This window comes from Nansenia antarctica (assembly GCF_963989245.1).
Source record: "Nansenia antarctica genome assembly, chromosome: 7".
Classification (NCBI taxonomy): Eukaryota; Metazoa; Chordata; class Actinopteri; order Argentiniformes; family Microstomatidae; genus Nansenia; species Nansenia antarctica.
The window spans coordinates 55,707,190-55,721,238 of NC_137677.1; the positions used below are offsets into that span (position 1 = coordinate 55,707,190).

Here is a 14,049-nt window from a genome sequence, read left to right on the forward strand (position 1 = left end):
AAGTGTTTGCAGTGTTTACTCACTATGATAAACCACATACAAAGTTCATAAATGTGCCTGTGTTCTATAAAAGCATGTTATGTTATGTTTCTATAGTTAGAACAATGAAGGTGTTTAAAATGAATGTGAGAGAGAAGACAATATAGACTTTTCAATTAAATGTTTTTATTGCCCTTGGATCAGCAATACATTAGAAAGTAAACCAGCCTGACAGGATGAGAGAATCAGGAATACTCTTGTACAAAGCAAGGTAGGCTAATCTACAAAATAAAATGTGCATTGCAAAATATTTGCCGTTTAAAAAGGATACAAATGTCCAAAACAAACATGATTAATACCAATTAAAAGGATAGTATATACTGTATATATTATAGATATAATATAAGAAAATATTTCCAAGATCATTTTTACTAGGTTGCACACCAGGTGCTAGAAAAAGGCAAATGTAAAAATGTTGATATGTTGAAAGAAAAAGCCAAGACAAAATACAGTAAAACAATGACAGTGTGTTTAAATTCAAATTGTTACGGTATATACTCTCTCCATGGTCTAATTGACAAATGAACAAAATCAATGTACTGTATGAGAAAAAATGTCTCTAAATATATTGGGCAAATATGTATATGTCATGATGTACATCCCACACATTCCCCTCTAAAGAACTGGATTAATTTATTAAATCTGAATTTTGGTAATAATCGCATTAAGTTATTTCTGTAAGACTAGTGAACACAACATCAAATTACACATTTGAATACTTTGAGTACTGTGTTAAGCTGACTGTTGAAGACTGAGACTGAAATCTGAAGTCTTCAAATCTTTAAACCAATGAAGTTTCAGGCTTTCCTCATGTTTACATCCACTCTTACTCCACCATCTTCTTTCACTCTGACCCTCAGCACTTTCCTTTCCATCTGCTTTTCCACTCTCACACACCATTTACTGTATGTACACAATTTCCCACACTCCTTTTTCATGTCGACTGTCTGTATTTCTACCATTCACATCTCCCTGTTTATCTACTACACTTTCTTTTGTCCCTTTGTCTCCGACTTTCCTCAATTCATAGTTCTCCGTTCTTTGCTTCATAGGTTTCCTTACCATGAACTACTTGAAGCCTCTTCTGTTCTACTTGACATTATACAGTACAGTCATGTCTACTTGCCATAGTGATTGCTGTCTCTCAAAGATCGCTCCTGGGAACAGCTTTTCTATGTTGTTGTTTGGGTGACTTGGGGGAATTGTCCTGGGGAGGCCATTGTGGCTTAGTCAGCTTCATGTCCTCCTCCACTTTAAAGGCTTTCTTTGCAGGGTGGCCTTGTGGAGGCCACACAACAGATATCTTATTGGTATTTATTTTGGTCTCATCAATTGATTTCAAAAAATGTTTTTCAAGGGTTTCTGCGGAGCCTAAGCTGCTCTGTGAAATTGAATATCTCCAATCAAGTTGCTCTGGTGAGGGGGTAGGTCTGATACTCGTGGGCAGTTTCTTTCCAAGTCCATTATCATGGTTCCCTTTGGACTTGAGGAGTTGTTTGTAATGTGGTACACAGTACAAATGTCCATGGAGAGAGACGTAGTTGCCAAGGCTGGAGAAGACAAACATAGAATATTATTGAAAACAAAAATGCATGGAAAAGTGATTCTGAATTCAGATATTTCAATTGAGTTATATTGAAATAGCAAGAATCTTAAAAGATACCTAACCTTTCATAATTGACTGTGATTATCTCAGCCAAAATGGCATCCGACATTGTGACAACGCACTGTGATAAACCATTCCTCTGCTGACATACTGTAGGTGATATTGCTACCTCTCCTCGGGGGCTATTTGCCTTACCTTAATTTACTTGTGCAGTGCTCGCAGCAGAAACAGGATTTATGGAACTTCTTTCTGTCCACTATCAGAGCATCCATCGGATACACCCTCCTCTGACATACAGTGCAAAGCTCCGACTTTGGAACTCGAACCTGATGGAGAAAAGTGAAGAACATTCTATTCTTTAATTCATTCCACATGGTAATAATAGTTGTATACGTGTGTACTGTAGTAACACTGCAATTACTTTGCTACCAGTGTTCTATTGTTGTGACTAGAGTAATTATAGTGTATGGAGAAGATACTTAGTGTAATTAAATAACTTAAACTAATATTAGACTCTCAGTAATAAAGCAATTTGATAATACTTATTAAAATGTGAAGTATCTTGAAAGACACTGTACACACAGTACTGTATCATCTCCAAAACACATTAAATGGATAGCTCCCCCAAATTCTGAAATTACTTAATTGTTTCCTTACCCTTGAAAGCAGTCAAGGTAATCTAACAATTATGTAATTTTACAAAATTACAAAATTTCACATTTTATCATTGTGTTATTTGGGTAAACTATCCTTACAATCAGGGGTGCAATCACACACATAATAGTGAACAACAAAGGGTAAAGCCTGCGTTCAAATACAATCACCGCAATGCAGCATATTCTATGATTTTCTCCATGTTATGATACTGTATATCATGCTTGTTGAGCAGTTGTTGAGCTATGTTTCATTCATGTTAGGTCGCAGTGAATATCAGAGCATGCCATTAATTCCAGTTAGTTACAAGTCCTATTGTGCAGCACAACTCTCTTTACCAGTAACAACAGTCGTCGTCTCGTGTGACACGAGTTGTGATGTTCTTTCTTCTGACACACTGTAGCCGAGACTCTTAAAAACACTCTCACTCTCCATCCATGTTTTCTGGAAATTCCTCAGCAATTCCTCAGTGGATGACTCCTCAGAGGATTCAGAGGTTTCAGTCGGCTTCACCTCTAGTGATGTTTTCTTAACCGCGTCAGCATATGAGAAAGGGACTGGACCCGTTATTACCTTCTCAGAGTGCTGGGAAACAGTTGTGTGTAATCCAATTGTCTTGTTGCCGAATTCATCAACATTTGAGAAGTGCTCCGTGACCGACTTAGTTTCAGAGAACCCTGCTGGCTCCTTCTGCACCACGTCTTCCTGGGGAGGCAGGGGAGAGCTCTGGCGGGAGCTCCTCTGTGTCTCCTGGGGAGTCTCTTGCTTTGAACTGTCTGTCGGTGTTTCACTCAGGCTTGATGCCAGCACCTCCTGTTTGTTTTTCTCCTCTTTGAACGAGGGACTTTGCTCACCCAATTCAAAAACATTTTTAATAGCCTGGATGTCAAACGTCTGCATTTCCTCCTCTAGAGTTTCTGTCTTTACTATGTCAGTCACTGTGTTTTCGCTCTCACTCACACCAAGCCTTTCTGCGATTACTATAGGCTCCTTTCTGACATAGATCATTTCCTCCGGTGATTCAAATTTGTTGACTAGCCCTGACAAGTCAACCCTGGGGAGGTGCTCCTTCTCTTTTTCTATTTCAGGGTCCTCCATGTCCGGGCCCAAACGCTCTGGGATATCAATGGGATCCTTTCTCACATAGGTCTTATTCTTTTTCGCTTTTTGAGCCTCTTCATAAAACTCTCTCTTGTCTCGCACTGATGTAGTCACCATTGATGAGTCTGACATGTCTGCAACTTCCATGATGTCTATATCTGAGTGTTGGAATGACTCTGTATCTCCCACTATTTCAGTTTGATTTTCTGTGACCTGCTCAGATGTAAAAAGAAATTCTGTTGTTTCCACTATTTCAGTTTTATTTTCTGTGACCTGCTCAGATGTGCTTTTTTCCCCTGTTGTTTCCACAGCTTGTGCCTCGATTTTGATTTGCCGATGGAATGATGCGGGGGATTCCACTATCTCCGATTTCTTCTCTGTGACTTGCTGGATGAGAGGAACTGGTGGTGGTGTTACTCCACGGGAAAGCTTGGCTGTGGTGTCTTTCAGTCGAGCCAAATTCTCTGCTCTATCGAAAGTGGGTGAGGGTGTGATCCTGTTGATGCGTGATGTAGGGGTCTCAGACCTGCGAGGGGGTGGGGTTGGAGGGGTGGCTGATCTGTGCATTGGGGTAGGTGATGGCGTTACCCTCTGAGGTGAGTCAGTTCTCCTTGTAGACTCAATGGTAATAAAGGTGGGTGAGGGTGAACGCATTCTGAGTAAAGGTGATGGTGCTCTGAGGTCAGTAGACATACTCATATCTAGCTTTCTGCTAAAGGTGGGTGAGGGTGAACGCATTCTGAGTAAAGGTGATGGTGCTCTGAGGTCAGTAGACATACTCATATCTTGCTTTCTGCTTTCATGTGAAGTTTTTTTCTTCGCCACAACATTCTTTTGGCTTTCAACTTTCGCTGAGCCGATGCTTATCTTAGATATTTTCGGCGTTGCCCCACCAAAAACAATCTTTTCAGAAATTGCTTCACTTTCATGCTTTTCTACAGTGTAGAAGTCTCCCTCTAAATACATTAGTTTTGCTTGTGCTAGTTTTTTCACATATAAAACAATTTCGGTAAGATTTAGTATGCTATGATCACCTGCATCCTCCTCCAACTCCCTTTTTTCCTCTGTGCCTATGAGCCATGCTGGAACTGTATTCAGCAACGTTTTCACTGATTTAGAATCTATTTTCCCTGAAGCTCCTTGTAACTCTGTTATATGTGAAATTAATTTATGGACTTCTTCTACTCTTATGGAATCCTCACTGCTCTCTGCTGAGGGCGTTACAGGTTCACTTTGTGCTGACTCGACTGTCTCTTTCACTGGAACATTTCTCTGTTCTTCCTTTGATTTCTCTTGAATCTGCTGGTTGCCTGTCGCCTCTTTCTTCTTTTGGGATGCCTTTAACTGTTTTTGGACTGTTTGTTGTTGCTGGAAACTTTGATTCACTTTGCTTTCAGTGATGGTTACTTCTTTGTGGACCTGAATGTGCTCCTCCTGTAGGGCTTTGTGTGTCTGCGTTACAGTGATGGCCCCGTGGTTCTCAATGGAACTTTCAGAAACAGATCTACCTTGGGTTGACTGTGCCCCACCTTTACTCTTCTTCTTCTTTTTCTTTCTTGCGGGAGTTGGAGTTGCTGGTTGGTTGTCTAAAGAAGCAGGAGTCTCTTCCTTTACTTCTGTCTTTTCCTTGACCTCAGTCTCTTCCTTGATCTTGGTCTCTGCCTGTTTTTGTTCACTGCTCACATTAACCGTAGTGACTGTATTCACCTCCATCTTTACATCCTGTTCCTTTGAAATGTTTTCCTTCAAAGTTTCATCTTGCTCTTTTCTTTCTTTTATATCTACTTGCTTTTCTTGCTTATTTCCCTTCTTGGTCTTTGGTGTTGATTTAGCTGATTTTACATTAGCTTCTGGGACAACAGTATCTTTGGGAGGCTCATTGGGAAACATCTCAGGTCCTTGTGATACAGAATTGTCATTTTTATTTTTCTTCTCAGGTGATTTACCTGCTTTGGCTTTTCTTTCTGGGGTTACTTTTTCTGTTTTTGTAGGAACCTTTTCAAGTGTACCGGAATTCTCATTTTTATTTTTGTCTTCAGATTTATTGGAACCTTTAGTTTTTAGATTTTTGACATCCTTCTTTGTGTCAGTTTTGGGATTGTCCAGCATTTTTCCATCACTGGTTGATATTTGGACTTTGTTAGTGATAGCTGACTGAGACTGTTTTGAGGAGACTGAAACCACCTGCTGTTTAGTGGTACTAACCGTCTGTTGTGTAGTGGAAGAAATGGATGTGGTCTGTTGAACAGAGGAGACTTCTGAGGTCTTATTAGAGACAATATGCTGTTTAGCTGAAGAAATAACAGTAGAATCAGGGAGATTTTTCTCATTTACAGCAGTGATCAAAGTCTTGCTTGAGGGGGTGTCAGAGATTTGGATATGCTTGGATAAATCAGATGATTGTGTGTCTGATTGCACTTTAGTCACAGTCTCAGCCCTCTCTTGGGTGAAATCGAATTTTATGCTCTTCTTTGATTGCTCCATACCTGTGTCCTTAGAGGAAAGCATTTCAAGTGCGGCTGTGACTGAGTCATGTATATAAATGGGACCTGGAGTAGAGAGGGGTGTAGTCTCATCTTCAAATCTTCGGTACTTTTTCTCTGCCTTTATTAATGGAGTGTTGAATTTAGATTTCATGGAAGGAGGGGGTGAGGGTGGGGGTGTAAATCTAACAGGAGAGATGTAAACTTTCTTTAATTCAGGTGGGAATGGGATTTCTGATGTTTTTGACGTTGATGCTGATTCACTTTGAGCTTTGCTAATTTCAACCACAGATTTGCTGGCTGTGGTTATACATGTTTCTGATGTTGCCTTAGTTTGCTGGTGAACGGAAGGCTCCAGCTTAGGGACTTTGTGCAATGTAGGAGCTTTCACCTTTTTGACAGTCATTTTTGTGGCCTTTGCTAGTGATGGATGAGGTGTCTGGGATGGCATAGAGTCCAGTTCTTGTTGAGAGGGAGGGGGTGGGAGGAAATCATGTTCACCGGCAATGGGTGGAGGAGGAGGAGGAGGAGGGAAATTATCAAGCTCATGGTCAACCGATGGTGGGGGAGGTGGAGGAGTTGGAGGAGGAGGAAGGTCACTGTCAAGCCTATTGACAGGTGGAGGATGAGTTGGATAATTGGATGATTGGTTATCAGCGATTGGTGAAGGTGGGGGAGGGAGAAGGAGTTCAGATTCTAATGGTGGGGGTTTTGGAATATAAACATCTCTTTTAATAACTTTGGTTTTATCTAATTTGATTAAACCCTTCCGATTTGAATTGAGATTACGGAACTCTGTACTCAAAGTTTTAATTCCATGCTTTTGGGTAATGGTTTTGTGTTCCATTACTGTTGTTGATTGCTGAGCACTATGCGATTCTGTTGTGTTGGCAGTAGATTGCATTGAGAGGGTTTGTTGTGTTGAGATGGTATGATTTTCCTGTGTCAAACTCTCAGTCTCGACTGCATTTGCAGTTTTTATCTTTTGTATATTTCTTTGTGCTTCAGTTTGATTTTGAACAGTGGGGGCCTGTTTAATTGTCTCACTCTTTCTAGAAACTTTGACCCGTCTCGCTCCTACTCTGATTTTAGGAGCTGCACGCTCTGCTGTTTCCAGCAATGATTTTATCGTCCCTTTCACATCCCCCTTTATCACCTCCTCTTTCTCAAACTGATTTTGCTCCTGCTCATATAGTGACTTTATGGACATCTTCACATCACCCTCTGTGCTGCCTCTTCTTCGCATTCTCTGTGAAGCTGGTGACTCCAATAAGAGCTGTATAGTACCTCTCACATCTCCCTGAACGTCTATTTCCTGCTGGCAGGCTCTCTTCTCATTAGAAGCATCTTGCAAACACTGCTTTGCTGTATGAATGTTACCCTTTATAATCTCTTCCTTCTCAACCTCCTTCACCATTTGCTTTGCCTGCTCTAAGGATTTCAAGGTACCTTTGATGTCTCCAGGAACTAAATCTTCGACGACAATATCAACTTTGGCAGTTGAGGATTTCTCCAGGGACCTCAGTGCCCCTTTGATGTTGCCTTTGACAATGTCTGGCTTCTCCCCCTCCTTGGACCAATTTTGGGCCCTCTCCAGGCACCTTAGGGCTTTGGGTATGTTGCCTTTCACCACTTCCTCCTTCTCTACAACCGACATCTGATTCACAGACTGTGACAGCGAGTTCATAGTTGCTCTCAAATCGCCCCTTACAATTTCCTCTTTCTGTAGGCCATCTAGTGAAACTGTGGGCTCGGTCATGAAAGCCATGACTGTGTTGTGAACATCTCCGTGCACAATGTCCTCCTCAATCACTGTACGCTCAATTTGTGATCGGTTACGACCGAGGATGAGCTTTGTCCCCTTTATGTCACCACCAACAATCTCCTCTTTCTCCACTCTTTCAGGCAGAGTCTCATCTGGCGCTACATGGAGTTGTTTGAGGTAGTCAAGCGCCCCAGATTCAATGCACGTGGAGTAAAAGTTGACATTTCCCTTCTCCGTGTCCTCCAATTTTATCTTCATCGTCTCGTCTGGATTCTCTGTTTTAGACAGTCTCTGCAGTGCGCTCTTTATATTGCCTTTTATGATGTCTTCTTTTTCAACACTCATGTCCTCTTCTTTATTTAGAAGTGAATATATAGTCATTCGCACATCTCCCACCTCGTCTTCTTGAATGAGAATACCACGTTTGGCGGATCCTCCTTCTTTCAGAAGGTTGTTCACGGCTTCCTGAATGTCACCTCTTAATATTTCCTCCTTTTCCACATTGAGGCCTCTCTCTTGGTTGAACAGTCGGTGTACCGTTGTACTGATGTTACCCTTCTCCTCTGAATCTATTACGATCCCCCCTTCCTTTGTTTCCCGTCTATTCAAAAGAGTCATCATAATGTTGTTCAGATCCCCCCTGATGATTTCTTCTCTTTGGATCTCTGGGGCCTCCTTATTCATTAGCTGATATTTTGCCATTCTTACATCCCCAATTTCATCTGCTTCAATGAGTATTCCCTTTGAGTTAACCATTTGCTGGCTATAAAGTTCCTCAAGGGTTCCTTTGATACTTTTACCCAGGATTTCAGTCTTCTCCATACTGCTCTCATTAAAGTCATGGAATGGAGTAGTTTCAAACAGCCATGTTGCTGTCTTCACATCTGCCTTGGGAATTTCCTCTCGAGTAACAACACTACCGTCCTCATCAACCTCTTTTATGTGGTCAAGGGGATTTTTCTCAAAGAGCCACACTGATTGCTTAACATCTCCCTTCACCGTCTCCTCCTTTCGGACGGTTTCAATTAAATTCTCAGAGCTCATGCTCCGTATTTTGTCAATTGTTTGTGTTTCAAACCTCCATTTTGCTGACCTGACATCACCCTTTTGAATTTCACTCACATTGACTGTTCGAATAGACTGCTGTGACAACGCATCAGTCTCAAAACGATGTTTATTGGTTTTTACATCTCCGCCTTGAATATCCTCAACAGTCTTAATCAAAACCTTGCTGTCCTCTGCGATCATATCAAGAGGCTGTGTTTCAAATCTCCATTTGGCTGAGGTGACATCTCCTTTCTGAACATCCTCCTGTGTGACAGATTTGATAATATAGACTTCATCTGTATCCCTGATAGCATCAAGAGGCTTGGTTTCAAACAACCAGCGGGACCCAACCACATCTCCCCGCATTACCTCCTCACTAGTTACAGTGGTGACCTCATGGTAATGGCCCTCTTTGTCTTGAATGGCATAAAGAGGCTGAGTTTCAAACATCATGGTGTAATTTTTCACATCCCCCCTCTCTCCCTCCTCACGGATGATTTTCTGCATATTTGTTATGTCTGTCTCTGTCTCAGAGGACACCTCTTGAATTTTGTCCAAGGTGTAGGTTTCAAAAATGAAACGGCCTTTGTCAACATTTCCTCCTTGTACATCATTCACAGTGCGGGTGCCAATAGATGCCTCTTCGCTATCACATATGGTATCTATGGACTGGTTCTCAAACAGCCATTTGCAGTTAACCACATTTCCTTTCTGTATGTCCTCTGTTTGCACATTTTTAAGCTTCTGCATGATCTCTTCAGATGTCGAGGTCATGATATCAGAGGACTGGTTCTCAAAGATATACTTCATCCTAGACACATCTCCAGACTCAATGTTTATCTCTGTGACCCTCTTAAAAGAGTCACTTCCCTCCCCTGTGATGTTTTCCAGATTTTCTGTCTCAAAGAGAAAGCGAGCCATTCTCACATCTTTGCCATGAACCTCGTCCTGGTTTACAGTGCATGTTTTGAGAACAGTCTCTGTCTCATTTCGGATAGAATCAAGTGCTTGTGTCTCAAACAGCCATGTGCAGGTTTTTACGTCCCCTTTGTGCATCTCCTCAGTGTCATTGTCACACTTTAACTCAACCTTCTCATACAGGACATCCATGGGTTTAGTCTCAAATAACCACTTGCAGGTCTTCACATCACCTTTCACAATGTCAACACTTTCCCTAGTTCCAATTGTCTCCTCATCTTCCATATTGCTGAAGTATTTAATTGCATCAAGAGGCTGTGTTTCAAATAGCCACTTGGCAGTTTTTACATCACCAGACTCAATCTCTTCTTTTGATATTCCCTTTATTATTTGGAACTTACTAATGCTTTCATCAAACTGGTCAATTGGACGTGTTTCAAACATCCATTTGCAGGTAGTTACGTCTCCCTTGACAACCTCTTCCCGACACACCGTTTTTACCTCATGGTAGTGCCCATAGCTGTCCTGCATGGCATACGTTGGTGTTGACTCAAAGATATCTTTATTCGATCTTACTGAGCCAGAGGTTACACCCTCCACAATAATCTTTTGTGATTCATCACATGTGCTTAGGTCTGTGGTTTCAAATATTTGCGTGTAGTTTGAGACATTGCCTCTATCAATTTCCTCTAGGTTTACTGTTCGAGTGACCTCTTTTTTCTCATCTCTAATGTGCTCCAGGGGCTGACTTTCAAAAACCCACTTCTGGTGTCTGACATCACCTTTCTCTTCATCAAGTGTCACCTTTTTCTGCAGTTTCCCCACCTCACGAAGGTCTTTTAAATCGTCAGCTGGAGTCGTTTCAAAATAATGTCTTGCTGACCTGACATTACCTGCAATAATTTCCTCTTTACACATGGGTCTGGCATTTGAATCATCTTTCAAAGTATCCATTGGCTGTGTCTCAAATACCCAGCAGTTCTTACGGACATCTGCCTTGCAGCTTGTACCATCCTCTTGAGTGAGATCTTCTTCGAGGTTCACAGTTCGAATGACCTCTTTTTTCTCATCTCTTATGTGCTCCAATGACTGAGTCTCAAAAAGCCACTTTTGATGTCTTACATCTCCTTTCTCTTCTTCATTTGCCACTGCTTTTTTAAGCTTCCCTACCTCAGGGCCATCCTTCAGAACATTGGGTGGACTAGTCTCAAAAAAGTGTCTGGCAGATCTAACATTACCACCAATAATGTCTTCTATAGTCTGGGGCCTAGAATTTGAATCATCTTTCAGTGAATCCATCGGTTGAGTTTCAAACACTAAGCAATGTTTCCGAACGTCAGCTCCGATGATATCCTCCTTTTGTAGCTTTAAGCTTTCCCATTCCTCGTGAAAGGACTCCAAGGTCTTTGTCTCAAACAAAAACCTACCCCGGTTAACATCACCTTTGTAGCTATCCTCCATGGATAGGCTACACACAAGCTTTACTGGGACTGGGTCTCTATTAGTCGTGTCCAGTGGTTGGGTATCAAAAAGCCAGCGTGATGTCTGACCGCCATCCGTCTGAATCTCCATTTTGCGTACAGATGTGATCTCCAGCATCTGGCCTGATTGTCCCATAAGGACACATAGGAACAATGTCTCAAATGTGGTTGTGATGGTCTTCACTTCTCCCTTTATTTCCTCTAGCACTGACCTCAGACTCAGGAGGTGACTCTCATCAATGGTCTCAGTATGACCTAGGGTCTCCATGTACTGCGTTTCAACCATGTAGATGGTAGAGTTTCTATCCTCTTTAGTAAACACAATCTCTTTTGTTAGCTCTTCTTCCCCATGCATTTTGTTAAGGGTTTCCATAGCCTGGGTTTCAAACAACCAGGCTGCAGCACGGACATCCCCTTTATCCAGTTTGTTGAATTTATTCCGGTATTCAGTTGACTCAGTGCTGTGTGAGCCCAACGCATCCATCGGCTTGGTCTCAAACATCCAAGCTGTGCGTCTTACATCTTTTCCCACTATGATCTCCTGTTGAGCTATTTTCTTGTCATCATTGTCCTCATCTGGAATTTCATCTTTGATGGCATCAAGGGGTTTGTTTTCAAACATCCAGCGCATAGACTGCACCTCCCCTCTGAGGATTTCATCCCATTCCAGGTATTCTTGGTCTGGGCTGATGCTTGTGTTATAGGGACTGCTACCATCATCCTCAAATACATATCTAGCATCTTCCTGGCTCTCTGTTTGTGTGTTCACAATCTCAGTCACATCACTGTTGTATTCTTTCTCAATGTTCTTCCGAACCTCAGGATGAATGTGTTTGTAAAGGCGTTTCAACTCGTAACTCATTCTCTGCTTGGAGTACTCCTCTCTGTTGATTGGGTATTTAGAAGGGTAAGTCGGTTCCGGCCCAGTCTCAGGTGAATAGCAGCACTCTGGAATATCTGGACTGTCTGATGGGAGCTGTAGTAAGTCTGGAGGTGGAGGTGGAAAATACTCTGAATCTTCAGGTGGTGGAGGAGGAAAGTATTCAGTGTCATCATAATCGATGGCAGAAGCAGAGGTGTCCTCCTCTATTGCTTCAGTGGCAGACGCTTCATATATCTCGCAGGCTGAGGGTTTTTGTGACACATTTGAGGACCACTTAGACTGACTGAAGTTATATCCAATCTTGTTTGAGAAGAGAAAAATAATGATAATAATTATGAATTATAAGTCTCCAACATAGACAATCAACAACTCCATTTATAATTCCATTTATAAAAGTAGAATAGAATGACTGTTTACCTATATAGTACTCCAAATCTTAGTTTAGCACGTTGTAGACTATGTTGTAGACACAGTAGCTCCTATGACCGTGCATATATAATTACTATGTAGATAACGTTTGAAGGACCCCTAACATGATGTACGGCTATATTGTAATGTAATAAAATCAGCATGAAAGAAAATATTATATTTTAGAACAGCAATAATTGTAAAAGCACATCATTTTTCCCACAGATCTTAAAGGGAAATGTGATTTTAAGACCAAGGATGTTAATCATGTATTACCTTAACTTTCTTGCTTGGAGCAGCTTCTTCAATAGTTCTTTCAAAGTGATCCCTAAGTTCTTTGGTGGTAAGTCTTGGCAAGTCCTCTTCTAAAAGTTAAAAAGATAAATAATTGTTTTTTTTAGGAGAAAAAATAACATTAGCCTAATAATTCTAGGCTAAATAATTTGAACAATATAACTGATCTAAAGGAAGGTGAGCAGTGTAAAACATAAAAATAGCATATAGGGACTTCTAACCTGTTTCATCATAATGGTTTTCATAACTGGAGGCCATGTTGCTCTCATCATGTGTGACCTGAATCAGAATGACATAGTGTTATGAAAATATCCATCTACAGTAGGACATGTACGGTATGCTCCTATTGTCAAACCAGGTAGAAGATAATGCTGTGCAGCACTGCTCTGTCAGAGCTGTCTTTGTAATGAGCCCTTAAACCTAGTCCTCACACACTGTGGTCATAGAGAGCTTGTACTGTGTGTGTATATCTATAATATACACATATACATTTTTATAACACACATTCTACAGTTGTTAAAACATTTTAAGGCAGTCAGGTACAAAACATGACTTATCAGCACACCCTCAGTGTCCTGTATTGTAAACCAGAATGACAGGACACCAATCTAACTTTACCTGATCATCCTGGTAAAAAATCAACTGCTGACTGGCGGGGATTACTTCCCTGGCACTGCTCCTCACTGTCACCTCTGAGTTTGACACTTCCTGTGAGATGGATGACATTGGCAGTGACACACAGTTCAAAACACACAAACACACACACACACACACACACACACACTAACACACACACAAACACACACACACACACACACACACACACACACACACTAACACACACACACACACACACACTCACACTCACAAGCACACGCACATGCACACAGCAGGAAATGGCTCCTTCTCATTGGCAGTACTGTTGGCTAGAGCAGGTTTAATTAATGCTCAACAACCGCAAATAAAGCATGCATCACTGAGAACAAAGAATACAGGATTGGGTCTTGATAATTAGATGGCTTACTGCAGTCTCAAATTACACTAATCGCATATAGAGGCAGGATGACAGAGATGGGATGATTCTGTGAGGTTACACCTTAGTCACTCACTGTAGCTGTCGCCATGGAGGCACGAACACTCCATTTGTTTCAATTCCGCTATGTGTCCCTTTGGCAGAGGATTCAAAACTGTAGAACTGGGCCAATTAAAACACAACCAGGATGTATGGAAAGCCTCTGGGCTTTGACAGACACAAGGTCCACTGGGATACGTTCTCCATTGTTGCCCATGTTGGGCATTGTTAACAATAGCATTGCATCAAATGAAATGGAACTGTGTAACTTAAGCCCTGCTGTGGTTGGTGCAGTGAA

At 41.5% G+C, this 14,049-nt stretch overlaps 2 protein-coding genes across 2 annotated transcripts; both read right to left on the bottom strand.

Moving 5' to 3' along the window:
* Positions 1-1,879: 1,879 nt before the first annotated feature.
* On the bottom strand, positions 1,880-5,113 carry LOC308162797 (xin actin-binding repeat-containing protein 2-like; the record flags this gene model as incomplete). The annotated part of the gene is made up of 2 exons (XM_080536938.1): positions 1,880-1,971; positions 2,638-5,113. 2 exons carry the CDS (start codon positions 5,111-5,113, stop codon positions 1,880-1,882), a joined length of 2,568 nt encoding a protein of 855 aa, XP_080393064.1.
* Positions 5,114-5,600: 487 nt separating this feature from the next.
* Positions 5,601-13,803, bottom strand: LOC308162798 (xin actin-binding repeat-containing protein 2-like; the record flags this gene model as incomplete). The annotated part of the gene is made up of 6 exons (XM_080536939.1): positions 5,601-5,638; positions 6,931-10,506; positions 10,852-12,219; positions 12,901-12,958; positions 13,298-13,387; positions 13,789-13,803. 6 exons carry the CDS (start codon positions 13,801-13,803, stop codon positions 5,601-5,603), a joined length of 5,145 nt encoding a protein of 1,714 aa, XP_080393065.1.
* Between the last annotated feature and the right edge of the window lie 246 nt (positions 13,804-14,049).